The sequence below is a fragment of the Chelonia mydas genome, chromosome 3, assembly GCF_015237465.2.
Source record: "Chelonia mydas isolate rCheMyd1 chromosome 3, rCheMyd1.pri.v2, whole genome shotgun sequence".
NCBI classification, from domain to species: domain Eukaryota; kingdom Metazoa; phylum Chordata; order Testudines; family Cheloniidae; genus Chelonia; species Chelonia mydas.
In genome coordinates, this window is record NC_057851.1 from 190075446 (window position 1) to 190102819 (window position 27374).

The 27374-nt window shown below is 44.2% G+C and overlaps 1 protein-coding gene across 2 annotated transcripts in view; it reads left to right on the top strand.

Moving 5' to 3' along the window:
* Positions 1-27374, top strand: part of KIF16B (kinesin family member 16B) — a 289704-nt gene that overhangs the window by 257601 nt on the left and 4729 nt on the right. The window contains exon 27 of one of the 2 annotated variants that reach the window (XM_043544002.1): positions 14448-14524. The exons of the other annotated variant lie outside the window; for it this stretch is intronic. Coding sequence (XP_043399937.1) covers positions 14448-14522 — 75 coding nt within the window. The 3' untranslated portion in view covers positions 14523-14524. The remainder of the gene's footprint in view (positions 1-14447; positions 14525-27374) is intronic. 2 annotated transcript variants of the gene reach the window in all.

Genomic DNA, 27374 nt, shown 5'->3' on the forward strand with positions numbered 1-27374 from the left:
CCTTCCTCTTTGCTCTCCCCCAAGAGCACGTCACCTGCAAAAAGCATGCACCAGGGTGCCATTCTTTGGATGGTTTCTGTAAGAGCATCAAGCACCAATGCGAACAAAAAGATGCTTGGTGCTGAGCTTGGATGTTCTCTGACTCTCACTAGAAATTGTTCAGTTTGTCCATAGGGTCTTCTCGCTGTGGGAACATCACCCCCATACGTGGCCTCAGGTAGCTGTTTCATTCCATACCCTAGGGGTCTCCAAACTTTGAGATAAGGGCCATATTAGATTTTTGAAGGTGCTTTGCGGGCCGAAGACACTATGAAAGAAATTAAATATATGCAAAATATATGCAAAATTGTTGTTGGTTGGGACTGTTTGGTTCTATTAGTGCTGTAGTTAAAATGTAACCATTATGAAATTGTTAATTTCCATCTTCTTTACTCCATTTATTGGCGATGTAATGAAGCATCTGGCTTGTATTTTTACTCTAAGGCAGGGGTCTGGGCCTGCTCGGCTGCAGCAGCAACTCTCCCCTAAGTTGGCTCCCCTTTTGGGGGGATACTGGCTCCCGGGGGCACTCACCCCTCTGCACAGCTCAGCTGTGCTGCCGGCGGCCCCTCCCTCTGCCTGCTCGGCATGCCTGCTCAGCTGTTCGCTTCTCCCCGTTGGTTGGAGGGCCAGACAAATGGAAGTCCCGGGCCGGATCTGGCCCACGGGCCGTAGTTTGGAGACCCCTGTCATACCCCATCAGATGACTTCTCTCAGAATGTGGTCATAAGCCTTCTCAAGACTGATGAATACTATGTGCAGGGTTTCCCTCTTTTCTCTATATTTTCCCACAAGCAATTTTGACTTGCTTGGTGCCTGATTGTCACTGACCTTTACTTCTCTTCATAGTGTCGTATCAATAACTGTGGTTCTTTCTCAGGGTGCCCAGGACTGAGAGTCACTTTGTTACCCACCATGTCTCCAGTGAGAGACTTGTTGTTTAAGTGGGTATCAGCACCCTGACAACACCAGCCTCTAACCACCAGACCAATCTCCTCAGGGCAACACTAGCCTTCAATTTGCTTTTCAAGATAAAAATAGGAGCTCCCAAGTCCCTCAGCACCTTTGAAGCATTCCCCTGTGATATCCAGTCCCTGACACTGGCTACTCATAGAAATACCAGATTTACAGCTCGTTACTTTCTGGGGTGAAAGCCAGACTGGTGAGGAGTTGTCACCTCTTACCCTGTAACCCTTAAATATCATAAAGCTTTGCTACTGTAGCTCTCTGCCTGGGGTGCCCACAGTCAACAACAAGCATGCACTTTGTCTATGTATTGGGCAACCCAGGTCCAGTGCCTTGGAACAAGGAGCCTGCCTGCAATACAACAGACTTCCACTGGTCTCCACCAGCCTTGGTGAACAACTGGTAAGGGACTCCACCCTCTCCCCCCGCCCCGATTTTCCCCAAAAACATGTTCTGAAATGTCCATCCCTGTCCTGGAACAACCAGAGGAATGTTAAGATTTGTTGCTTCTTTAAAGAGTCCATATCCAACAGTTTGTTACTTTAACTGGAATTATGCAACAGTTCAGCAATGGATTGGTTTAGATTAAAAATTAAACAAGTGTATTTAATTCCAAAGAGAGATGTTAAGTGGGTACAAGTGTAAGGTTTAAAGTCAGAAATGGTTACAAGAGAAATAGATAAAACCCTTTTTAGTAACCAGAACTTATCTAGCTAGAGTTGGTTCAAGGTAAAATCCTCACCCCATTTCCATCAAGATGGCAGACTGAACTCCTGGGTCAAAACCAATCCCCCCAAATTAAAAGGCTGGTACCTTTGTCATTTTAGGCAGAAGACAGGTAATTTGGAATTCTTTACCAGAACTGTATGCCATATTCAAGATGTGGGCATACCATGGATTTATCTAGTGCCCGTTTGTCTATCCTGCCTTGATTCAGACTTTTAGGAACATATTTTCTGTGTTTGTGTGTGTGCTCATGCACGCACAACTTCTTACATGATATTTGCACATATATTTTACAATGATGTTAATGACCAGTGTGAGCTTGGTTTTTATGTAAGACCTCACATGATAGTCTTTAAGGATAAATACTATGAATGCAGTCTTCTAGGTGCATCCCTGTTTGAAGTTGCTGTTACAGAACAGTGAATTCTTTGCTACTTGGCATTGAGGGGCTCTTAGGGTCACAATAACTTTCTTCCAGGTCTTCATCATGTGGTTAATGAGTTTAATGCCATGGTAGCTACCATAGCCTTGTATGTCGCCTTTTCTGTTGAATATAGATACTAGTGTGCTCTTTCTCCAGGCATCTTCTCTGTCTTCATGATGAAATTAAACAATTGTGTCAATATGTTCATGCCTGCTTGCCCCGGGCTCCTCCATACTTCTGCAGGCATGACATGGGGGCTGAGAGCTTTTTGATTTTTTATGTTACCCAGTGCTTCTGCAACTACTTCTAGGACTTCTACCACCAGAACCTAGTTTGGTTTAATCATAAAGCATGATTCTTTTGGATTCTCTTCATTCCTAAACCTTTCAAAGTAATTTCTTCACCATTCCTTAATCTGGTTCTCACAGATTAAGCTAATTTCAACTTTAATCACTTTGATCTCAGCAACATCTTTAGCTATTTTATCGTAAGTCTTTGCAGGTCTATATATTTCTTTCTCACCATCCTTCCTTTCAAGATTGGCCATGGCTTTAGCCTTAACAGAGGCCACCTCTTTCTTCGCTATCTTTTTGGTTTTTTTATACTCCTGAAAATCCTGCTGTTGGAGTATCACTTGCCAAAGATTACAATACTTTTCCTTTTCCTTCATGGCCTCTCAAACTTTCTCATTCCACCATCAGATCTCACTAGTGAAAAAGACTGGCTTTTGCTTCACCAAACAGACTCTTTGCACATTCTTGAGTTTTGTTTGCAATATGGTTCTACTATTGATTCATATTTTCTCTTAACTCTTCTAAAGAGATCTTCTCCAACACTTTCATTTTCAACTCCTTGCTAATTGATTGAAATTCCACCACTTGGTTTTCTGTACTGCTTTAGACCATTTTCTTACGTATGATGTGTATCCATAGTCAAGAACCAACATTCTGTGTTGAGTTGCAATGCTTTCTCCTGGGATGAACTTAGTTTCTGATGTTCTTCAGCTCAGCTTGGTTTACCAGGAATTGATCTATCTGTGCCTCATACTACCATTTTTATAGTAGGTAGTCAAATGTTCTTATATGTCAAAATGTTACCTTCTGTTTCTCTTGACAATATCTTCATTACAATTGCTTGGTTCTTTTCATATCAAAACATTTTACTTCAATTCTTTAAAGCCTGATTGATTTTGACCAATTTTGGTAAGAGGTGATGGGTGAAATAATAAAATGATACCCATTCCTTTAAAAAAATTCTTACAGGAGTCTCCAAAACAGATTTTAAAGAGCAATTGAAATGTTATATGAAACTTTATTTTTAATCTCAAGCTTCTTTTCAGGTTTTATGAAGGGATTTGGATTTACAGGTTCTTTCAAAATTAGTAGTGGTTTCAGATTAATAATGTACATGCGCCAGTGAGTTTAGCAGTAAATGAAATGAATTTCTTAAGATTAGGTCCCTTAGATTTCTGATCTTCAGTTTTAATATTCTTTCATTTCTCATGAAGCGTAACCTAATCCAGCTGAAATGTATTATTAGGTGTTTGCCACTTAATCTGTGTGTCTGCAGCACTGGTGCAAAGTTCCTTCTTGCATTTTTGCTAGCCAGAAAACTCTGCCCGCTCCTCTGTGGTGAGGCTGTAACAACTGATAGTGATCCAAACCTCCGTCACCTGCAGGTCAGTTCACTGTAGTTCATTTTACTGGGGGGTGAAGATGAAGGTCAGATGGAGACTCCTACATGTACAGCATGCAGTAACCGGCCACATGAGCAAAAGATCAGGGGAAATAAATCTCACTGAGGACCTGCGCATTCCAATGACTCTCCATCTGACTGGATTCAATTCAATGTCCAGAATCAACATTAAAGGTCTTGAACAGACTTGGGCCTGCTGTCCTAGAGAATATAGGCCATATCTCCACCTAGCATAGATGACTGTAGTTCAACTGAAGTCAATGGAGTTATGACACATTAGACCAACTGAGGATCTGGCCCCATCTCTCTGTCTATTCTGCTCAGCAGAAGAGATGAAGTGGAAGGTGACATTTTTTGGAACGCATTCCTAATAGAATGGAGCATTCTCAGTGGCAGACCCTAGAGTGTGGAACGTGTTACCAGTAATGATCAGGAGGAGCCCAGACCTAACCACGTTCAGGGCACGTGCCTAGGTCCACAATGACAGGCCTGAAGTATGTTGTGATAGGTCATATTGATGGAGGGAGAAAGGAAGTTAGGAAATAGAGGTTAAAGAAGCAAAAAAGGCGGGATGGAAGGAAAGAAAATCAGAGCACCGAGGCCTGATCTACGCTAGAAAAATTATGGGTTACTGACGACAAAGGGTTTAACCATATACTTTTTAACTGTCAGACTTGGTCTGGACAAACAGTACCTCTGAAAACTCTGCTAAAGGCTTCCTTGGGTTTAATGAGGTGAAATGGTACTGCACATAGCTTGTCTTTATCTTCAGGTGTGATTAATCTGAGTGCAGGTGACACCCATTGTCAGCAACAGGTAATCTCTTCTCGTGTAGATGAAGCTAAGCAGCCGTGGCTTAAACCAAGAAGTTGAAAGCAAAATCATTAGCAACGTTCTTGTGCGACTATAAGATTTGTCTTCACACCTAAATACCACAGTGATTAGTTACTTTATAAATAGTCCACTGGATGGATGTGCTCAGTACACAGGAAAATAGGAAACTTTGTGAGCAATACGAAAATGTATTTTTGTACTTGATTATTGTACTTTTGTGTACAGAGTTGGATACTCTGACATGACAGGCTCTAAGGAATTCAGTGTGTCTCACTGTAAACATGGAGTGCCATAACGAACATGTGTAAATTGTAGTGAAATCATATTGCTTGAAGAAAGATCTCTAAGATCCAGGTCACTGAGATCTCTTCATTGGAGGTTTTTCACATTTACGTGTGTTTGGTTTTTTTACTACATCGCAGACTATAGTATATGACCCCATCTGCATGCCACACATAGAATGCTTCTCATGGCCCTTCCAATCGGTGCTAACTACAGCTAGCTAGAAAGTGCTGAAAAAAGTAAATTAGCAATAAAAGTTCCAGAAACTCATGTCCCCTGTTGCTGCTTACAGTTTGTGCAATAAAGTTCACAGTTAAAAGATGGTGGTTGTGGGCACTGCAGTTATACCTGTTCCATTAATGTTACATGCTCCATGTTGGAGCTGCAGTGCTATATTTCTGGCAAGTGTCACAAACAGGTTTGTGTGCCAGATTAAACATGTGGGATTTATACATCCGTGCCAATTCCCTAAGGGCAAAGTTTTCAAACTGAGGTGCCTACAGTTTGTCATCTGAATACATGCTTGCTAAATAACTGTTCTTCCTGGAGTGGTCATCCAGATGCTTCCCACCCTAGGTGCGCATGCATGCTGTGCATACAACATCCGAATCTTTTGAACAGCAGTGTCGGGACTACACCTGCACCCTGCACATCCTCATGCCCTGAGAGCATAAAGGGGAGAAGACGCACAACCACCTCTCCGTTCCTCTCACTACCCGTAGCAGCAAGACGGACGTTATCGCTGGTTACCTGCTATCCTGTAGCATCCTTTCATCAAATCATTTTGTAAATATTATTAGTTACTCTACTTAGCTTAGTTTAGGGACATTTGTCTGCCTTGTTGGCAACCTCTTAGTTGTTATCTTTAAATTTCCATTCCTTCCCCTGACTGCTTCTCAGTGCCAAGAGTATTGGCCAAGCCTAAACCCGCCAGCTTCAAGCTGGGCCTGTCAGGTAACAGACTCATCCCATTAACTGATGGACACAGCTTAGGTCTCTTGTGTTTGGTCACGAGCCACAGTCTAGACCATTGCTCTGTATGCTGGTCCTTTTCCACCAGGACTCAACACTTCGGAGTTACTTGACTAAAGCTCTACCTGCTGGAGCAATCCATGAGGGAAGCATCAGATTTGGAAAGAGAGTCCTGTGACTCGAGGGGTGGAAAAGGAGTGGGGGGACTCTCCTCCCAGTGACCTTACCCCTTCAGCTCTCTGGTATTTAAGGACTTGACACTGAAGGCGCCCGATGCTGGTTTGCAATCCCTTAGACCAGGGATGGGCAAACGTTTTGGCCCTAGGGCCACATCGGGTACAGAAATTGTATGGAGGGTCGGGTAGAGAAGGCTGGGGGAGGCTATGTCTCCCCAAACAGCGAGGCGTGGCCTGGCCCCCGGCCCCATCCAGTCCCCTGGAGCCCCCCCCCCCCCCCCCCCGCTCCCCACTCCTGACTGCCCCCCGGGACTCCTGCATCCTATCCAAACACCCCTACTCTCAGCCCCCTGACCATCCCCCTGGGATGCCTGTCCCCTATCCAATCCCCCTTGCCCACCACCCCCAGGACCCCTGCCCCTATCCAACCCTCCCTGCTCTCCCTGCCCCACATTACCTGTAGGGTTGGGGAAAGGCGGGGGCTCAGTCCTTTCCCTGTGCATTTCCCCTGCTCGTTTGGCTGCTCTCCCTGGCAGTTGGGCAGGGCTCGTTCCCTGTCTGGACTTGGCTGCTGGGGACAGGGGACAAGCATGCTTGGGGTGGAGGGGGGCCCTGGCTTGCTCTGCCCCTGTCCCCAGCAGCAGGGCCCAGGCCCCTTAACCGCCCCCCTGGAACTCCCCCTGCTTCCCGCCGCCTAACCACGCCACCCTGGAGCACCAGGTCTGGCAGTGCTGTAGCTGGAGCTGCAGCCACGCTGCCCAGGCACTGTGGGAACTGTGACAGGGAGGGAGGAGAGGGGCCAGGAGCTAGCCTCCGCCCCACTTACCGCACTGCCGGGAAGTTGGGCTGGTTCCTCCACAAGCCTGTCCTGACCCTGCTCCCTGGCAGGAGCTCAGGGGCCAGAGGGAAGGGCCCCGCGGGCTGGATGCGGCCTGCGGGCCGGAGTTTGCCCCCCTCTGCCTTAGACCTACAAGCAGAGTTCAGCTCTGACTGGGAGCTCCGTGCCAAAGCATGGTACCACCTCCATACTGCTCAGCCTGGGCAGATTTGATCTCCAGCCTGAGGGCAACATATGGCACCTACCCTCTTTCCCAGAACATGGGTGGATCAAAGAAATTAAAGTGTCATGGCCATAGGCCTTTTCACTCTTCTAAACCATGACCCCAAAGCCCTGATCAGGCTGGACTGCTGGATGGACGGAGTCTTTGCTTCAGCTGGCTCTGAGTAGAACTAAATCAAGGATGCTTCCTCCAGGATGCTTTCCTCAACCTTTTCTCTGTTTTTCCTCCTATCCCCCTGTTATCCACAGTCATGAGGAAGATGAAGCAGGATGCAGCCACGTTGATACTTATAACCCCTTATTGGCCGAGACCAGTGGTTTTCAAACTTTTTTTCTGGGGACCCAGTTGAAGAAAATTGTTGATGCCCGTTACCCAACAGAGCTGGGGATGAAGGGTTTGGGGTGTGGGAGGGGCTCAGGGCTGGGGCAGAGGGTTGGAGTGCGGGGGTGAGAGCTGCCCCTAACTCAAGGCCTGTCCACACACAAAAACCCTTCTCTGAAGTGCAGTGGTGCTTGTAGCTTGAGTTGACTGGCTGAAAAGGGGGGATAAGCTAAAACACAAGTGAGCAAAGTTCATCAGCTATTCTCAGTCACTCAGCTGCCACTAATCCTCCAATGCCTTCCCACAGTTTCCCCTGTGTGCCAAAAAGGGACAGACAAGTTTTCCCACAATTCACTGAATCATAAAGCAGCTCATTTTACTGCAGCGCTCAGAACCTGTAAGTTGTAGTGTCACACACACACACACACACGATGCTAGTGTGGACACGTCAGCTTGAGTGTCATTTTCATAGTGTGGCGGCCCTCCTTTGAGTGTAAATAATTTGAATTATTTTGTCGTGAAGACATACACCAGAATTTGGAGCTAGGGAGCTGCTTTGATATCTGAGATTTGCACTGAATGAGAAGGTGCAGGAAGAGGAAACCACTGTTAAGAGAGTTATGAGGACTCAAGTGACTGAAGAAATGGATTTGTCAGTGAATCTTTGCCTTGGTGGAAAGCTGCAGTGAGAATTAAAGACACTTAACAATCAGAAACTTTCATGTCTTAATGAGGACATTAAAAAGGATGTGGGCCGCTCTGCGAAGGCATGTCAAAAGTGGATCGTAGGTGAATGTGGAGGGGAAAATAAGAGGGTTTTTTTTTTTTGTATAAAATGATGACAAATATCCTTAAAGAGCTGACCTGAAAAGCAAAAGTTGAGGATTTCTATTAATTAATGGGTTTCAAAATTAGGGAAAAAATATGTATTGTCGGGCTGCTCGAGTATTTGTTCGGTAATACTTGGAACTTGTGTGGTTGGCTGAGAGAGAAAACAGAGCAAGTTTGTTGGATCCTAGAGCCGTGTCCAGAACCTACCTGTGTTTTAACTCTTCAGAGGATGTGCAAAGATTGCTTTCGGGGAAACGGATTTGCTGCCCAGGCAAACTAAGCAATCGGAGCCAGCCTTTCAAGCCTGGGCACAAATTCTGATGTGCACGTGCAACTCCTGATTTGTACCCACATGCCTATATGCATGTCCAAATCAGGGGTTGCGTGTGGTTATTGGCATTCATACACATACACAAGTCAGGCACGTGCAAGGGCGCACGTGTGCTATTGAAAGTCTCGCCCGCCAGAACAAAAATGAGAGTGGGAGGGGATTTCTGCTTGCAACCGCGTGTGTGGCAGGGCCTTAATCAGCTCTGCCTGTACCTAACTCATGAGCACTGAGGGCGAAGAATATGACTAACTGGAGCAGACTGGAGAAAAAATCCTCGAGAAGGCCACAGCCCCCAGGCTCATTGGGGCAGGATTGTTTTGAAGGCTGGAGCATTCCTCCCAGAACATGCACAGGACCAGAGCTACAAAAAGGATGACATCACTGAATGGATGGAACGAAGCCGCGGATAGACTGTTTAGATGTCAGATGATTGGCTCCAACCTGTTAAAATGCTGCATTCGTCCTGCAGAGATGGCACGAATGAGACTTTGATTGACAGATCACCCAAGCGTCTCACCTGAAAGGAGGGAAGGACTGGAAAAGAATGAAACAGTAGGAAAGCAGCCCCATTCTTCCTGTGGTGGAAGAGCTCATGCAAAATACTCTGAGCCTAGAAAGAGGAAATTCCTCTGTTTGTACCGACAGTCAGAACATGGAATCAGTGGTATTAACAACCCGGGTGGTGTGAGTACTACAGGTGAACCACAATGAGTGTTTCATATATTTCACTGATAAAGTTGTAAGCTTAAAGAAATCCAGAAGGATCTGTACAGAAATCTGACCCGTATTTAGGGAAATAATGTGAATGTGTTTGCTGCTCTGCAAACTGGAAACAAGGATTCTCAGAGCTGTGCTATTAGCATCACTAAACCTCCAGGGACATAATCATGCCCTTGATCCATACAGTATAACTGTAAATCAGCACAGCAGCATTTATGCTGCCAGCATTTGAGAGAGAGGGGACTCTGAAATATTCTTCCCCACACCCTATTGTATCAGCTGGATTGGTTTGACTTTTTAAAACGTTACTTAGATAATCTTCTTATTGCAGTATGTAAATTTTACAGAACAAAAATAATGCCTTGGAATTAGTGTCAGGAGAATTAACCACTCTTTCAAGAAGAACATTAACATGTACAGCAGGAAATCAGAAGAGATCAGAAGCTGGGAAGTTACCAAGGGCATGTATAATTAGATTGTGAGGTTTCTTTTTACAAATTTTACCATGTCACAGGTCTGTTCTAAAAGTAGGGATACGAGTTAAAATTTTCAAGCACCTAAGTGATTTAGGAGCCTAAATTATATTGATTGTAAATGAGACTTAGCCTCCTAAATGCCTAAGGACTGGTTTATACTAAAATCTTATAGCAGCATAGTTATGCCTCTTAGGGGCATGACTTGTTTTACTGACATAACATGCCAGGATAAGCCCTCGTGTAGACACACTAAAAGTACTTTTGTCAGTATAACTTGGCCTAGGCCTGGTCTACCCGGTTAGGTCAATGCAAGGCAGCTTCCATCAACCTACCTGTGTATGTGTCTTCACTTAAATTTGGTTCCTGCTGATATAAGTGACCCGCTATGTCTACTTAATAACACCACCTCCCCAAGCGGCATAGAGTCACGGTCCATGTAAGTAGGTCGACACAGTGATAATGTAGACACTGTGTTAATTACGTTGACTGTTATGGACCTTCAGGAATTGTCCCACAGTGCCCCACACTGACTGTTCTGGTCACCATTGTGAACTCGGCTGGACAGATAGACAGGAAGCCACCCCTCCCCTTTAAAGCCCCCCACATTTACAAAATTCCTTTTTGTGGTTGTTTGGGTTGGCGAGCACACCTGGCAGCTGTCCATTATTGAGTGCAACTGCCCGCTACACGCACTCCTGCTGGGGAGCAGGGTCGGGGCATGGCAATTTCCAAAGGGGTGGGGGAAGCCGCTGTCCTCTGACCCTGCTCCCCGGCAGGAGCGCCAGGAAGGCGAAGTGGGGCGAGCCCCCATGGCCCGACCCCACTCCCAGCTGGCAGGCAGAGCAGGTCAGAGTGCGGGGGTGCCCATTTCTCCAGGGGCCGAATTGGCCAGGGCCCCTGGACATGGGCCCTGTTAGCCCAGTGGCTAATCCACCACTGCCCATAACAACTTACCAAGAGCTATCGCAACTGTATCAAGACAATTCACTTGTATATGAGTTTCAAAGAGACGTACTAGACTAGCAATCATCAACTCATTCATTTGTGGAAATAGAAATCAAGGGTAGATATTAAGTGTTTTTGTGTTTCTCTATATCTGCTTAGAAGTTTAACAATGTAACCAAATTAACTTGTAGATGCTAATTCCTTTTCATGTCTTAATTGCCTTACGTTATGTGTGAGGAATATGTTCAGTTAATCTTAAATTCAAAGATGTGAGGTACTGCAGGGAAACTCATACTATCTACATTGCCGTCAGCTTAACCATCGGTCTTACAATGAATGACCAGCTGTTGTCTTATAGTGTAACTAGATGACCTGTGTACGCATAGGAAGTTGAATGTTAACTTCAAAAGTGATGGGTCAGTATGAGCTCAACAAAGAAGAATCCTCAGTCACATGCTGTGCTCAAAACACTTAACAGCCCACTTCAGATATAAAAGAGAAACCTCAGGCCTGATCCTTTCATCTCTAGTCTGCTTAAATTAGAGTAGTGGGAGGGCCCGGTTACTCCCACTGCCAGGGTGGTCAAAGCCTGGAGAAGGGGACAAGTTTTGTTTAAAAGCCCAAGCACATGGCTAGAATATAAAGAGTCCAGAGACAGGGCTGAAGACCCTGAAGAGGGTCAACCACTCGTTGAACTTTTTTACGCCCCAGAAGGGAACTGAACTTGAAGGAGTGACCTCACTGGAGCAATAAGAACCAAAAAGGCAAAAAGTCTCCAGAGAGAAAGCCCTGGGGGCAGTGCTTTATGCCAGGTCAGGCATGGTCTTAAAGCTAGCCCACAAGGGGCTCTGAGGACTGAGCCCAGAGACTGGGCTAAGGACTTTAACAAGGGCACAGGAACAGGCCCTGTTGGATCTTTCACTCCGGAAGAGTTTTGTTCATCCATTTTAGATTTTGTGTGACTTAGCTGGAGGGCTGAGCCGTTGAACACCCGACTGATGAGAGCAACAGCCGACAGGAGCCATTCACAGATGTCCTAGTCACTCACCAGTCTTTAAACTCCACTGCCACGCTCTTGTGAACCTAGATTAGAGAGCCTTTTAAAATTTAGTTTCTGGATAGTAAAACCTGGCTCGTTTTAGTAATAGATACAAAGCGTGTTGCAAATGGGTCTGTGACTCAACCTTTTCCCTAGACACATTTTTAAAAAACAAGACCACTGATGATTAATGCTTAGCATTTCATACTCTTAAATCAGGGGTATTTACAATTAGATGGGTCAGAGAGGAATTTGTAACATGTGGACCCTCATAAGGTGACTTACTTGACTCACAGATATGGGAAGGAATAGTAGGAATGGACTGGGAGTTGGCAGCACCCTTTGAGAATGTACCAAGCTCATTGTTGATGGACATGGATCCCACGTCAGGGCTATCAAGCTGTTCTGGAGCAGAGCGAATGCCAAACACCTTATTTGAATTAGCAGCTACTAAGGAGGGTGCTGCAGGCAAAATACTTCCCTTAGAATTCTTGGGCTCAGGCCAAACTTGCCATAACCGTCTCCAACTTAACCTTAACATCAAAGAAAGATTCTTTGATTTCTGAAACATCTTATCTATTAACTTTCCTCTAGACTGACAATACTCTCAACAGAGAACAGGCTCTGCTAAGAATCCTGGGGAAAGAGCAATATTAACTCCCTGTATTCGGATCAAAGGGATCCAATACTCTTGGGGAAGGTATTAAAGGGAGGAAAGCATGAAGTGATGGCACTATCAGCAACTAAACATGCATAGACTTTAAGGCCAGAAGGGACTATCATGATCTTCTAGCCTGACCTCCTGCACATTGCAGGCCACAGAACCTTGCCCATCCATTCCTGTAATGGACCCCTAACTTCTGGCTGAGTTACTAATGTCCTCAAAGCATGATTTAAAGACTTCAAGTTACAGAGAATCCACTGTTTACACTAGTTTAAACCTGCAAGTGACCTGGCTGCAGAGGAAGGCAGAAACCCCCTCAGGGTCACTGCCAATCTGCCCTGGGGAAAATTCCTTCCTGACCGCAAATATGGCAATGAGTGAGACCCTTAGCGTGTGGGCAAGACCCAGCAGCCAGACACCTGAGAAAGAACTCTCTGTAGTAACTCAGAACCCTCCATCTAGCGTCCCATCACTAGGCATTGGAGATATTTGATATTAGCAGTTGCAGATGGGCTACATGCCATTGGACAGTCTCATCATACCATACCCCCATAAACCTATTATGCTCAGTTTAAGCCAGTTAGGTTTTTTGTCCCCACTGCTCCCCTTAGAAGGCTGTTCCAGAACTTCACTCCTCTGATATTTAGAAACCTTTGTCTAATTTCAAGCCTAAACTTGTTGACGGCCAGTTTATATCCATTTGTTCTTGTCTCACTTAACTTAAATAATTCCTCCCCCTCCATGATATGTACCCCTCTGATGTATTTATAGCGAGAAATCATATCCTCCCCTGAGCCTTCTTTTGGTTAGGCTAAACAAGCAAACTTTGCCTCCTCTCATAAGGTAGGTTTTCCATTCCTCTTATCACTCTAATAGCCCTTCTCTGAACCTGTTCCCGTTTGAATTCAGCTTTCTTAAATGCGGGAGACCAGAACTGCACACAGTATTCCAAATGAGGTCTCACCGGTGCCTTATATAATGGTACGAACACCTCCCTGTCTCTATTGGAAATACCTAGCCTGATGCATTCTAGAACTGTATTAGCCTTTTTTATAGCCGCATCACAATGGCGGCTCATACCTGTGATCACATTGGCCATCAGCCTGTGATCAACCAACACACCCAGGTCTTTCTCCTTTGTCACTTTCAACTGATAAATCCCGAGCTTATAGCAAAAATTCTTGTTGATAATCCCTAAATGCATGACCTTGCACTATTGTATTTCATCCCATTTTGTATTACTCCACTTTTCAATGTCACCTAGATCATTTCATATGATATTCTGGTCTTCCTCTCTATTGGCAATACCTCCCAACTTTGTGTCAGCCACAAATTATATTAGCACACTCCTGCTTTTTGTGCCAAGTTCTTTAATAAAAATGTTAAATGAGATAGGGCCCAAGACTTACCCCTAAGGAACTCTACTAGTGACCTCCCTTCAGCCTGACAGTTCACCCTTCAGTATGGCTTGTTGTAGTCTCCCCTTTAACCAGTTCCTTATCCACCTTTCAATTCTCATATTAATCCCCCTTCTTCTCCAATTTAACCAATAATTTCCCATGTGGAATGGTGTCAAGTTGCCTCAGTGCCATGGGATTGGAGGTGGAGATGCCACAGAAAGTGTCCAACTTCCTGCTTATCCCCTGCCACAGCGTGGAGTCCTCCTTCCATGGAGCTACAGTCTATCCCCCTTCTAGGGCTGCCATTTAAAAGTTGTCATGAAAAACAGCACCATTAGCTTTGTAATTAGGTCTGTTTCTCCCAGGACTGTGATCTTCAAACCTCTAAATTACTTGTAGGTCTTGAGCAATAGGTTCTAAGACTAGGTCATTTATTTTCACCCAAATAATAGGCTATAGTCTAACAGGACCTTCTTGGATGACCTGGTTAAAAGAACAGTAATTTCTTTTGGTTGTACATTCATAGACTCTTTCCTTTTGTATAGGATGGTGTGTCGGGGTGTATCAGGCCCTTTGAGGCCCCCTGCTGGAAGCCTTGTGGCCCAGAAAAGGAGTGGTGAAGGTGAGTGCTCCAGGCCTGCTAGAAAGGCTGAAGGAAAGCAGCCATTCAGAGCTAAGCTTTAACTTAAAAAATTTCAAAAAGTCTCGTTGCCTATTTGTTGGGCATATCCATTATCTACTCTGGCTACATGACTGCTTGGCTACACAAATGCTTTACAAACATTAGTGGAGCATAAATCTGCACAAGCTGTCTCTTATTATGTTAGCAGTCCTCATGTGCTATACGTTTTCAACCCATCATTGGCTACCTGCCATTGTGCTGCATGATTTACGTTAGGTTGATCATCAACCTGTGAGTTCCCTGGCTAGTTTTTAAATGATCCGTTTGAATTCTGGAGCTTGCATTTCTTTTAAGTCCTCCGGAACCTCCCGCAGCAAGCTTTTCCATGATGTCTGCTCTCAACTGAAAAATGTCCTTCTGGTCTTAATTAATTGGTGAGATTTTTTTTTGCCTTGGGTGGTTCTTCACTCTAGTGCCTCCCTCCGTCCGGTTAACTGCAGTCACAGTTGAGATGCAGCCAAATGTCAGCTGGCATGTGTTTGCTGTCTCCTTTAGAGGCATAATAAGGGATTATTCACTGACTCCTAGAGTAGTTTTACTGTACTCTTTTATCTTGTTTCTATGGTCAGGTAGCAGTGTTTCAGCTTCCCTTGAGGGAACTCTATGCTAGAAAAAATAATTCTGCCACTATCTCTTAGTCACATCTTTATTTCATACCAAGATATATAACAACATCGCTGGGAAGAAGCTTGATGGCTTTGTATTCCCTTGGCAATCTGGGGCCTCAATCCTAGTAAATTCAGTACTCCTCCACACTCTATTCAATTGATCTGTTCTGAGCTTTGTTAAAAAGATGTATGCAAAATGGCTTTGACATGGAGAGCTGGGTTTTGCACCATTCAAAATATATGTTATATTAGTTGATGTTCATGGCTCACAGACCTCCATGAGGGAGGTTGGGGCAGGTCCCAGATTAAGAGGAGGAGAAGGAGGTTCCCTTGGACTGAGCTAAACAGACCTGCTTCTTTAGCTCAGTGCTTGTATCACATGAAAAGCGAGAAACCGCTGGTTATAATCAGGCTGTGGCTTCTCTTAGCATTTGTTGAATCAAATGCTTGTGAACCTTGGTCCATGAGGGAGTGTGTGCATGTGTAATCTTCAGAGAGAGCCAATCTCATAAGGAAATGAGAGTGCACCTGTTTTAAAACAAATAGCCTTGCAACTGGACTTTCCTGTTTAAGTTGCAGCATCTGACATGGTGACCAGCAAACATATGAAACAAGACAACGAATGCCCACACGTAATTAAGAGCCGGAGTAGAATACCTTTGCTCTCACTAAATAGTGCCTTGCAATACATGTAGTTCCACTGAAGTCAATGGGAGCAGCTGAGAAGTCAAGTACTACACAAGGTGATTGAGGGTAGCAGAAGCTGACCCCGAGGGAAGAGTGTCACTCGGCAACATATTTGTCATGGTTTCACAAAGTTCACGGCCTAAAGGGACCATTAGATCATCTAGTCTTACTGCCTTCATATCACAGGCCATTACATTTTATCCACATTAAACCTCAAATCTTTAGTTAGATTAAAGCATTTCAGTCCTCAGGAGACTAAACAGTTGTGAGCCACAAAGAGATCAGGGTGCCACCCGTGCCTGAGGCCTCTGCAAGGGCAGGGAATTAAGTAGGTGAGATATCCCCAGATTATCCCAGCAGAGGATCCAGGAACTTTTTACGGGATAAGCTCCACCCCAGATTGTTCTCGGCAGGGCACCCCTTTCTGCTCATGCATTCTCTGCTGGTGATGTCAGTCCAGGAACACTTGTGGAGATACGAGGCAGCTGCTAGGGAGGGTAAGGTAAATTCTGATATATTGGGTGCTATTGAAAAGTGGAATCTTACTGCACTGCAGTATTATAACTGCAATGATTGCAGTGTTCTCTGCCTTTACAATGGAAAATACCTCAACTGCCCAAGTAATTTTGACTTCTGCAGGTGCAGAGAGTCCAATGTTTAAAGCTGCCCACGGTGTTTTCCCAATATTGAGCATTTTAGAAAGTTGTGAATAGTTTTGTTTCATGTATCCCGCAGGCTATAAATGAAGAACTTGTAACATTTTTAAGTATGCAATATAGCAGGAACAAGGGATTTCTCTCCATAAGCCAGCGGTTCACACTTAGAACAAAACAAGAACTCTTTTCACAATTCCCATTGTGGGAATTTTAGATAGCTATGGACAAAGGGGAAAGTTCTCTCCTGGTGTAAATGAGCACAGCACTGGAATTCTGCCCATTGTACCAGCAGAGAATTTGGTCCAAAGCCCTTCAGGGCCAAATTTCTGCCACCCTCCCCTATACTATGAACGCCCTTGCTCTGTGAGTAATATCACCTAAGACTTATATTGGACTTGTCATCTGTCGATTTCAGAGCACTTTATAGAGGAGAGGATAATGATACTGACTGTTTTACAGATGGGGAAACTGAGGTGTAAAGACTTGCTTAAGGTCACTCAGCAGCAGAGCTGGGAATTGAACTGAACTCTCCTGAGTCCCAGTCTGCTGTACTGTCAACTAAACACCATCCTCCCTAATGGTTTCAGTGGGACTGTTTGCAGAGTAAGGTCCAGCTCCATATGCCTGCTCCTGAACCCGTTGATGTTGACAGCAAAGCTCCCACTGACTTCAGTGATGCAAGATCTGGCCCCTATGTAAGTGCGGCAAAACTGGCCCTAAAACCAACCAATCCAACAAAGCCCAAGTACCACCCTCCTAGCCTTTTCTTGCCTCAGGCACGGGGCAACTCAGTATGTTTGGCCAGATACGCTGCAATAGGTGACTTTTCATGCCCCCGTACTGCCGGTCCACAGAAGAAGGCCAGGTACTGTATTTTAGGTTTTGTCATGTAGTCTCCTAATTTGGAGGTGGAAGCTTCTCTCAGGCTGTGAGTTACAGTGCATCGTTACTATGCCTGGACTTCTCTCAAACATCTTTCAGTGAAGACAGCCAATAGATCGAAAACTTTACAGGAACAGCTGATACCACTGTTCCCTGCTGTAAGTCAGAATGGAGCTCAGGTGTTGTCTCCTACTCTCAGTTTTGCAGTTAACTGTGATTTGTCCAGGGGATTTAAGGAAGAAAAGATGCCATCCCTAGATAGGTAATGTGGTTTGGTATGTTTTTGTTGTTATTGATGGGAGAGGGAAATCTACCTAAATCAAGAAATTAACCCTCTTTTTAAAGATTAATTTTTTTAACTGTTTTCTCAAAAACATGATGGAATCCTCTTCCTCACATGAACACATGTCAAAACTGTTAGGATAACAGCACCTTCAAGGTATGGACCAGATCTAGGGTTATATCCTGCCCTTGAGACCTAACTTACTCCATGAATGATGCCATTGATAAGTGTATATTGGTGAAATGTTATGTGGTGAGCAGCCCACCTTAATACAAGAAACACAGTTGCTGTGATTGGAAGGTGATTTCACGTATGCTTCTGAGCCTATGTTCCAACTGCGAGACAAAAAGGATTATTGAAGATCCACATTAGTCATCCTGCCACCATTCTGTTACCCACAAACAGCGAGTAGTGCCTTGATCCATAAATTGTTCCATTATCTCTTTTTCACTTCAAATAATCGCTGATTATTATGTTCTGGCACCTAACAATGTTACGTGAAAGCCACTGTTGCTGTATTTTGTGGAGCACGTGCAATGTAGAAACACAGTTGTAACTGCAAATAATTGCATAGTAAATATCAGACACCGGAAATGCTTATCAGTTGCACAGCATGTTCTGCCAGATACTGGGTAAGTTAGGTTTGAAATCCTCAGGTCAGTCAAAGATGAGTTCATCTTAAGACAATGCAACTGCAAAGCTGAGGTTGGCTTAGAAGAGATGGATAACTGTGGAACGTTTAGGTGTAGGTATTAGAATAAAGCTCATGGTTAGAAGATAGAAACGATCAATTATTACACCATTACTCAGTTGTTTCCATGTTCTTACGCTGTACTGCAGTGCTGGTGCCATCAATACTGAAGGGAAATTTCTTTGTGCATGCCTAAAGGACTCCATTGCTCAGCACACCTCTCTATGTATGAGAAAACTATGGCAAACTCTGGAGAGAAATATACACTTGGGAATCTGTTTCAGAGTAACAGCCGTGTTAGTCTGTATTCGCAAAAAGAAAAGGAGGACTTGTGGCACCTTAGAGACTAACCAATTTATTTGAGCATGAGCTTTCGTGAGCTACAGCTCACTTCATCGGATGCAACCTGTGGGAATCTGTGGTGTTCACAGTGCTGCACTTGGAAATTTGTAGCTAGAACCCAGGCCCTCTTGTGTTAGAATTGCAGGCCTCTCTCACTAAAGGAGAACCGCTATCGGCAGAGGAAGGTCTCTGACGCAGCTGAGCAATTCTGACTGCATGTAGTAGCTTTCAGTGGCACGTGTATGTACAAACACACACACTCTCTCTGGCCAAGTTATAACAGTGTCAGCTCTTGCATGTTTCAAAGTCTTTACTGAAGACTGCCAGACAACAGCATGGCCAAAAATGACAACGGCGTACTTTGAACTGAGACATGAAGCGGAACAATCACTACACAGATCTCTTTGCAGTTCTCCCTTTTAGACGACTTTCGGCTGTCTCTCACATAGTAACATGTAAGAAAGCAAAGTCATTCAGTAGACACGGCATCAGGAGAGCTAGGTTCTGTCACTGGCCTGGTGTGTGACTTTGCGTGAATGGGTTCACCTCATTGTTTTAGTTTCTCATCTGTAAAATGGGCATGACAACATTTCCCATAACTTAGCTTTGAGATCTAAAGAGCTCAGTATTATAATTCACACTGTGCATACTGTCTATAGGAAATGGGGAAACTCAGATGAGCTACATGAACTTTGGACATGTTCTGAGGAGATGAGAGAATGCCCTGGTAAGATCTCTTGGGGAAAACAAACAGCTGTATACCTTCTCAGCACGTAGTTCCAAACCGATAACTCAGTTGTGTTTTATTGTTTAAGCATGTTAAGGTTCCATTTTTATGGCCAGGAAATCATGTCTTATAAATTACTCCAATAATTTTCTTCATGAACTGAAAACCGATAACTGTGTTCTTTAGCCAAAGTTCCTGTCTGACACTTAGTTAAGGCTCTCTAATTCAATTTGACAAGCACTTGTAAAGTGGACTGACGTGCCAAACTCCAGTTTATGTTTTTGTGCAATTATGAATGGAATGTGAATAATTCAAAATTTACTGTTGGAGTGGCATGGAGTCAGACAATGCGGTCCTACATTTATTTTTCCATACATTTTATCTGCCCCTCATGACTTGCTAAGAGCATGTTGTTGTTAGCAATTTCCATTTGGAGCAAAGCACTGTCTCTGATGTCTCTTTAATAACTGCCAACATTTGTCCCAAAAGAAAAAAAATGCTTCTTTCCTCTAAAATGTCACACTTAACCGTCTGTTCAGTTTCTACCCTGAGGCTCTGCCTAAAGGCTAAGTGTAGGAAAAGGATAACATGCAACTGCCCATCTGTTTAAGTTCACCAGGCCTTAGGCAATTTGTGCCATCTGACCTTCTGATTGTCTCTGAGTATTGATTTTATTTAGTTCTCATCAGAATAGCTTATAATGTGTTTCTCACAAACACACTTAGATAACATTTTAATATCTAATCCATAAATGCTTGCAAACAATCTCCCTCTTCAAGATAAGATTCTCTCACTATGCAGTGGGTTTGCTACTCAATTTCATGTAGTCATGGTACAAAAGGCAGGGAGAAGGTTGTGTGGCGAAGATACTTAGCTGGGAGTTGGGAAAATGAGTTCAAGTCCTGGCTGTGCCAAAGGCTCCTCCTATGACTGCAGGCAAGTCACTTGAGGTAACATTTTTAAAAGCACTTAAGGTTTAGATTCTCAAAGACACTTCTGTGTTCCAGTGACCCAGGGATACAGTCACAAAGGTTTAGGTCCAAAATTTGGATTCTCCCCAAACCCTTCTCCGGTGGTAGGACTAATGCCACCTGCTTATGCCCTATAGTCCAGCGAGAAAAGCACTCAGCTGGGTTCAAGTACCCAGTTTGCCCAATTCAGAGGTGAACACGGTTCTCCCACCCACCAGATGGATGCCCTAATCCCTGTGCTATAGGGGATTCTGGGATGGAGAGCTCAGTCTCCTGTGGAAGCTGTTCGATTTGTATGAAATACTTAAATAGACATTGGAGAAGGAACTGGAAGCTGGCACTCCGAGGAGCGTGCTAGTCCCTAGGCTATAGAGTCAGACCCAATGAATAGTTAAGTATTTCATACAAAGTAGAGCAGCATAATAGAAGAGAGTGAGCGAGGAAGCCCTGTGCTGGAATGTCCTACAGCCCAGCAGTTAGGTCACCACACATGGGAGGTAGGTGACCTGGGTTCAAGTCCCTGCTGACGAAGTCGGGACTTGAACCCAGGTCACCCACACTGTGGGTGAATGTTCCAGACAATGGGCTAAGAGTTACATGGAGGGCATCATGCCATTGCCTCCTCCCATTGGTGGGGGTTTAAGCCTGGGCTGAGCACATCTACCAGATTACCTTGCCTCTGGCGCCCAGACAGGGAACACCTAGTTAGTGAACGCTGCTGGAGCTTAGGCAGGAGTTAGGCACTGAACTGCTGACTGGTGTTAGGACTGAGACAGCTGTGTGCAGTCGTAAGCCACTGAAATTTAAGTGCCTTGAGGACTTTACTGGAAGAAACTTAAGCACCTACAGGGCAGCAATAGCTGAGCAGGATTTTGTGAATGTCCGCGGTGCCTCAATGTTGGAGTTAGGCACCTAAGTGCCCCTTGTGAATCCTACCCTCACTGGGTAAGGTGCTTGCAACAACCCTGCTTTATTCTGTGCCTGAAACCAACTGGCTGCCCATATCAACAAGAGCTTCACAGCGCCCTGCCCAGGCTGTATCAGGGAAGCTCAGTCCATAAATGCACAACCCCCAATACCACAAAATTCCGATTTGCTGACCTTCCGGGCATGCAGCAAAGCACCTCCTCTAGCTTCTCAGGCTGGATGGGGTGAGGGACTATTGCATGTGGGCTATTAGTCTGGTGGGTTTTTTAATGGGCTTTTTGTGTTATCTATCGGTATGAGAGAGTTCTGGGTAGCAAATATTTGTATCAGGGATGTTTATCCTTTGTACTTTTAACACTCGTGTAAATATAGGTGCTTTAAATAAATCTAATGACATTAAAGGCAGGTCATAGTCTCGCAAACACTTATTCAGCAAGGAATAATTCCATTTATAATTAATCCCGTTAATTTAAGTGGGAATACTCGTGAGTAAAAGTGGGAAGACTCAGTCTCCTGAGGAGAAGAAGTGTAACCTGAGGTACTTATGAATGAGTGGTAGTTTATGCATGGCCACATTCTCTTCTCACTTGAAACAATGAAAATGCAGTACACTACCATTGAAATCAATCAGTAGAATTACTCTGGATTTTCATAGTTAAATGAGAGCAATATTTGGCTATATATTTTCCATATAAAATAACCGTTGAGCCTGATTCTGCTCTTACTTAAGTCCCAGTGTAAATCAATGAATTTACATTGGTGTCAAACTCTTGAGACCCCCAGAATCAGGCTCTTTATAGCTTAAATTTTAAATAACACCCTTAGCAACACTGCTTTGGCTGGATTGAGCTGCTAGCCATAGCTATACCGGTATTTTTAGCATACCAGACCTCGCATGCGCCTGTATACCTGTGCTGAGAAACTCCTTCCCAGCTGCAGCGTCGACGTACCCTTGCAGTGAACAAGGCTTTGATTCCCCAACATATGGCACCAACTGCGCTTCTTACAGACTAATTAAGTGGATTAATTTAAATGAGCCATAAAATGAAAGGGCCGAGGGCTACACTCACAAGGGGGACTTAATCACTCAACTGCCCCTTGAGGCTGCTAAATCCAAGCGTTAGGTGCCATTGGCATTCACAAAACCCCCACTCAGCTGGCACCGAATGCTGTAGGCACTTAAAGGTCCTAGATGCTTAAGTTTCCAGCAGTAAAGTCCCCTAGGCACCTACATTTCTGCTAGTGGACATAGGCAAAGCTGCCTCCGACTTGACTCCACCAAGCAGCTTGGCATCTAGCTTAGGCCTAAGTGCCATTGGGATTCACAAATTAGATGTTCCCCCACCTATCTCACCTGTGGGGCCTGAGCCAATAGATGTGCTCTGAGCAGGCCGACCCCTCAAGTCGTGGTGCCCCTTCCCCTGGCCAGTAGCTCATTGGTTAGAGTGCTTACCTGGGAGGTGGGAGAGCTGGGTTCAAGTCTCTACTCTGAATCAGGCAGAGTGGGGACTGGAATCCAGATTTCCCACATCCGGGGCTAGTGCCCTAACCACTGGCCCAGAAGATGCAAAGGGGTATGGGCACCACCTTCATCCTTTGTAAGAAGGTTGCCTAAGGGCAAGTCTACGCTACAGTGTGTCTGGTGAAGACGCGCTATGCTGACAGGAGACCGCTCTCCCGGCATAGCATTGGCATAATGACTTCACCTCGGCGAGAAGAGTGTCTCCTGCCGACCTAGTGCCAGTGTGGACAGCATAAAACTTGTGTCATGGGGGGAGAGGGGCTTTTTCACACCCCTGAGCGACATAAGTTATATCAACTTATGCTGTTGTATAGACCTGCCCTCTGTCAACCCTAACTCCAAGAGAGGGTTCATGGCTGTGAATTCCAAGTAGAGCTAGAAGCCTCTCTCCAGTCTGATGTTAGACACTTAACTCCCTTTGAGGGGTGATGCTTAGGCTACACCGCTCACCTCAGCACTTCCTACTCAGTTTGCTGGCTTCTGTTCATCCCCTTTTTAAGCACCTAACTCTCCCCATACAATGCATGGGAATCCTGCACACCTCACCTGAGGCTGTGAATGCCACCAGGTGGCAGGGCGCCCAAAGTTAGGTGATGCAGCACCTAAGCCCAATTCAGAGTAAAAAGAGAGTATGATGCACAGGCTGCCGTAATACTGGTAACTCACTAGTTCTGGCTTTGCAGCAGCTTCATTCATGTCAGATTCCTTTAGCCCTTCCCACAGACTTAAGTATTCTGAATTTAAAGGTGTTTGAATTATACCCAGCTAGTCTTTTTAGCAAGCTCCTGAAACCATTGAGAGAGAGAGCAATCTGACACTTCTGCCTCTTTATACTCTGTGCATAAAATACAATCCAATAATAAATTAAAGTATCTTGCCCCTTTAATTTAAAGATCCCAAAGCATTTGACAGACATCAATCACAATAACCCTATGAAGAAGTCAAAATATTATCTTTATTTTGCAGCTGAGTAAGCTAAGTTACAAAGAAGGTTAAGTGGCTTGCCCACTGACATACTGCAATTCAGTGGCAGATCCTGAATTAAAATCTAGTGCTGAAATCTTAGCACTACCGACGTCAATGACAAAACTCCCATTAACTTCATTAGCGCCAGGATTTCACCCCAGGGACCCATCCTCCTCTTTAACCAAATTTGAAGCCCAAAGCTTGAACTAGAGGAAAATATTTTTCCTTGTCCTTCGATTTGCCTTACGATGTAGCATTTAATTTTCATATAAACCAGTGACACTGTATAATAGGGGACAGCTCCTGAGATAGTCACTGCGTCAATTTTATTTAGAAGTTTACTGATAAAATTATACTGGGCATGGTTCTTAAAGTCAAGGAAGTTATTGATTTTTTTAAAATAAAAATATGTGCAGCAGTAGCATTATAAAGAAAATTCAATATTGTTTAGCAAGCTGTACTGACCTTTTTATATTTTGATATTTTAAAATGACATATTAGAGATGAGATTAAAACCTTCCAGTATAGCTGTAAATTCCTTTAAAAAAATCTTATTGATTCAAAGATCTCAAGTCTTGGTAATAAAAGCCTTGAGATCTGAACAAATACAAATGAAAAATATTCCATTATTTTCAGCATCAGGGAGAGGTTAAGATTCAAAGTATATTTTGGAAATACTTTAATAATAATTACTTTGCATGGTTTTCAGTGCACCACTAGCAAAAGCTTCCTGAATGCTTGAGGTCCGAGTAGAGTTTGTTAATAAATGTTATTGGTTTGGCAGCTGAATGTTTTTCTGTGAGTAACGCCACTCTGTTCTCACTGTAGCTAGCATCTGCTGCTCGTGGAATCACCACTCTCAGAAAACACAACGGAGGATTTGTTCAAAATTTTAACATGGGGATACATGAGAATAAAGGAAAGTTTTCAATCCCTTTAGGAAGAAGGTCAGTCTGGGCTCTAAAGTTGCTGCTAGGCCCCAACTCCTGCAAAGACTTCAACAGGATGACTTAAGGTCCATAAACATACGGGCCTGTGTAAGTCTTTGCAGGATCAAGATCGTGTAAAGGAACAAGCGTAACAGGGTTTCTATTCAGAATACCATCTCACGGTCTTACATTTTTTAACCTATATGGCAGAACACTGGTTCTCTTAAGGAATCATGGACCAGAGCCTCAGCTGAGCCAGGGTCTAGTGAAGGCCAAACAATGAGGTGAGTGAGAGAGCATGTTTTATGCCAAGGATTTTATAAGTAACTGGAGAGAAGTGCTCACTTACACCTTCAATGAGGTTTTAAAGTCCTTCATTGTAGAGCAAGGAAATAGAACAATGCTGCTGCACTCATAGTAGAATGCTAGATTTGCCACTTTGGCAATGGTTGCAAAAATAAAGTCATTGTTTTAAATTTTTTTTTAATCCAAACTTTTTTCTAATTATATATTTAACTGAACAAAAAAGTACAACAGGATCCTGCCAGATGTAGTTTTTTATGGTGCTTTTGCCCCAGGAGCATGTTAGGACCTGGGAAAGTTTAATAGGTTGGACTTACATTTATAGCATCCCCTCAGACCTGGAGATGGCATGGCAAGGGTTTTTCATCTCTGGTGGCCTCTTCCTAAGCCCTAGGATGGCCTTTCCCAGCTCTCGTCTTCTGAGACTCTACATGAGCATTCTGTGGATGGCCCTCTCGCCAAGTCCCATAAGAGTTCAGTCCCCTTCCAGGGGTAACAACAGGCCCAAATGAAGTCCAAACAAATCTAAACAATAATTATTCTGTCCAGTGCTTAATTTGTAATGAAAGAGGTGTTGGGGCGCAAGCAATTTTTTTACATTCATAACCGATGGAGGAAGCCCAGCATGAACACCCATGTCTAGAGGTGCCGTGGCTCAGCCCTGGCTAGCCTTGGCACAAATTAAGCACTGATTCTGACCCTTGGGGCAATAGAAATCTTCTCCTTCTTGGCCACCTATTCCCAGGCCCTGCAGAGTTTTTCCTATATTACTTTCTTCTAGCAGATTTTCCCCACCACTTCCAGCAATGGTCTCAAGTTGCTGTGGGGGAGGTCTAGGTTGGATATTAGGAAACACTATTTTACTAGGAGGGTGGTGAAGCACTGGAATGGGTTACCTAGGGAGGTGGTGGAATCTCCATCCTTAGAGGTTTTTAAGGTCTGGCTTGACAAAGCCCTGGCTGGGATGATTTAGTTGGTGTTGGTCCCGCTTTGAGCAAGGAGTTGGACTAGATGACCTCCTGAGGTCTCTTCCAACCCTATTCTTCTATGATTCTCTTCCCTCGGGAGTCTTCCTGTTCACTGCTGGAGTCTCACTGCATCCACTTACAAAACCCTACCTTAGGACTCCCTCCCTCAGAATGAATCAAGCACTAGGCTGCAGAAGCAATGTCAAATCCCCTTAAATCTTAGTCCTACAACCACAGACTGGACTGTCACATCATCATTCATAACTGGGAACTCTGCCCTTAACTAATGCTCTTGATACTCATGCGTGATCACTGCCTTGCTTTCAACCCATGCCCATCTGTTAGGATGGCATTATGCCTGCTTAGAGTAGCATGCCAATTCAATTGAGGCATAAATGCCATCCCAAAATGGGTTTAGATGGGCAGGCGGACTATGCTGTTAGTAGCAGCCCTTCTGTAATCAGACACTTTCTTTGTGACCCCGTGGTACCAAAGAAACCTTTCCACCTGACTGCACCTGTTCACAAGCTGAGAAAACAGAGGAACTGTGGATACGATATGATTGCTGAAAATTCATGTTTCCTGCAGGCACATGTGAAGCTTTTTGGCATGACATGCAATGTCAAAACATAAGGCACCCCCATATGATATGTTAATTATATTCGTAAGGTCAGATTTTCAAAAATTGTCATATGCCATTATAGCTGCCTAATTTGTACATGAAAATACCTGATTTGCATACACATCTTGGGTATTTGCATGCCTCATGGTCAGTTGGGTGCCTAACTGGTCATCTGTACATGCAAACATCCAATTTACGTGTAAGACTAAACCTTGTGTCTAAATAAGCATGTACAACTGCATCAATTAATTTGCACATGCCTAATTTTGAGAGTCTAGTGCTTGATTTCTATACCATATATTATGGTTAGTCATTTTTTTAAACATCAAAAGTGTATTTTGTTGGAAAACTGGGTTTTCAACTAAATTAAATTTTTCACCAAAAAAGTATCTGCTTTCCACAGAAAAATTTGGCTTTCTGACAAAAAAAAAAAAAACCCACCACCAAAAATAAAAATAAATGAACACATGAAAACCAAAAAGGTTTTGATTGACAAATACTACTCTGGTGCCTCCTAGGAGTTTTAGTTCAGATATTCATACCTCCATTCTCCTCTCTGGGCTGGATTCTCCAGGTGGACTTCTGTGATGTCCAGCACAGTAACTCAGCAAGAGGAGATGATAATGCAGCATGTGAGATGTAGTCTGGCCAGGGAGCCCAGCCCTTAGAGGAGAGGTGCATGAGGTACCTGAACTAAAATTCCCAT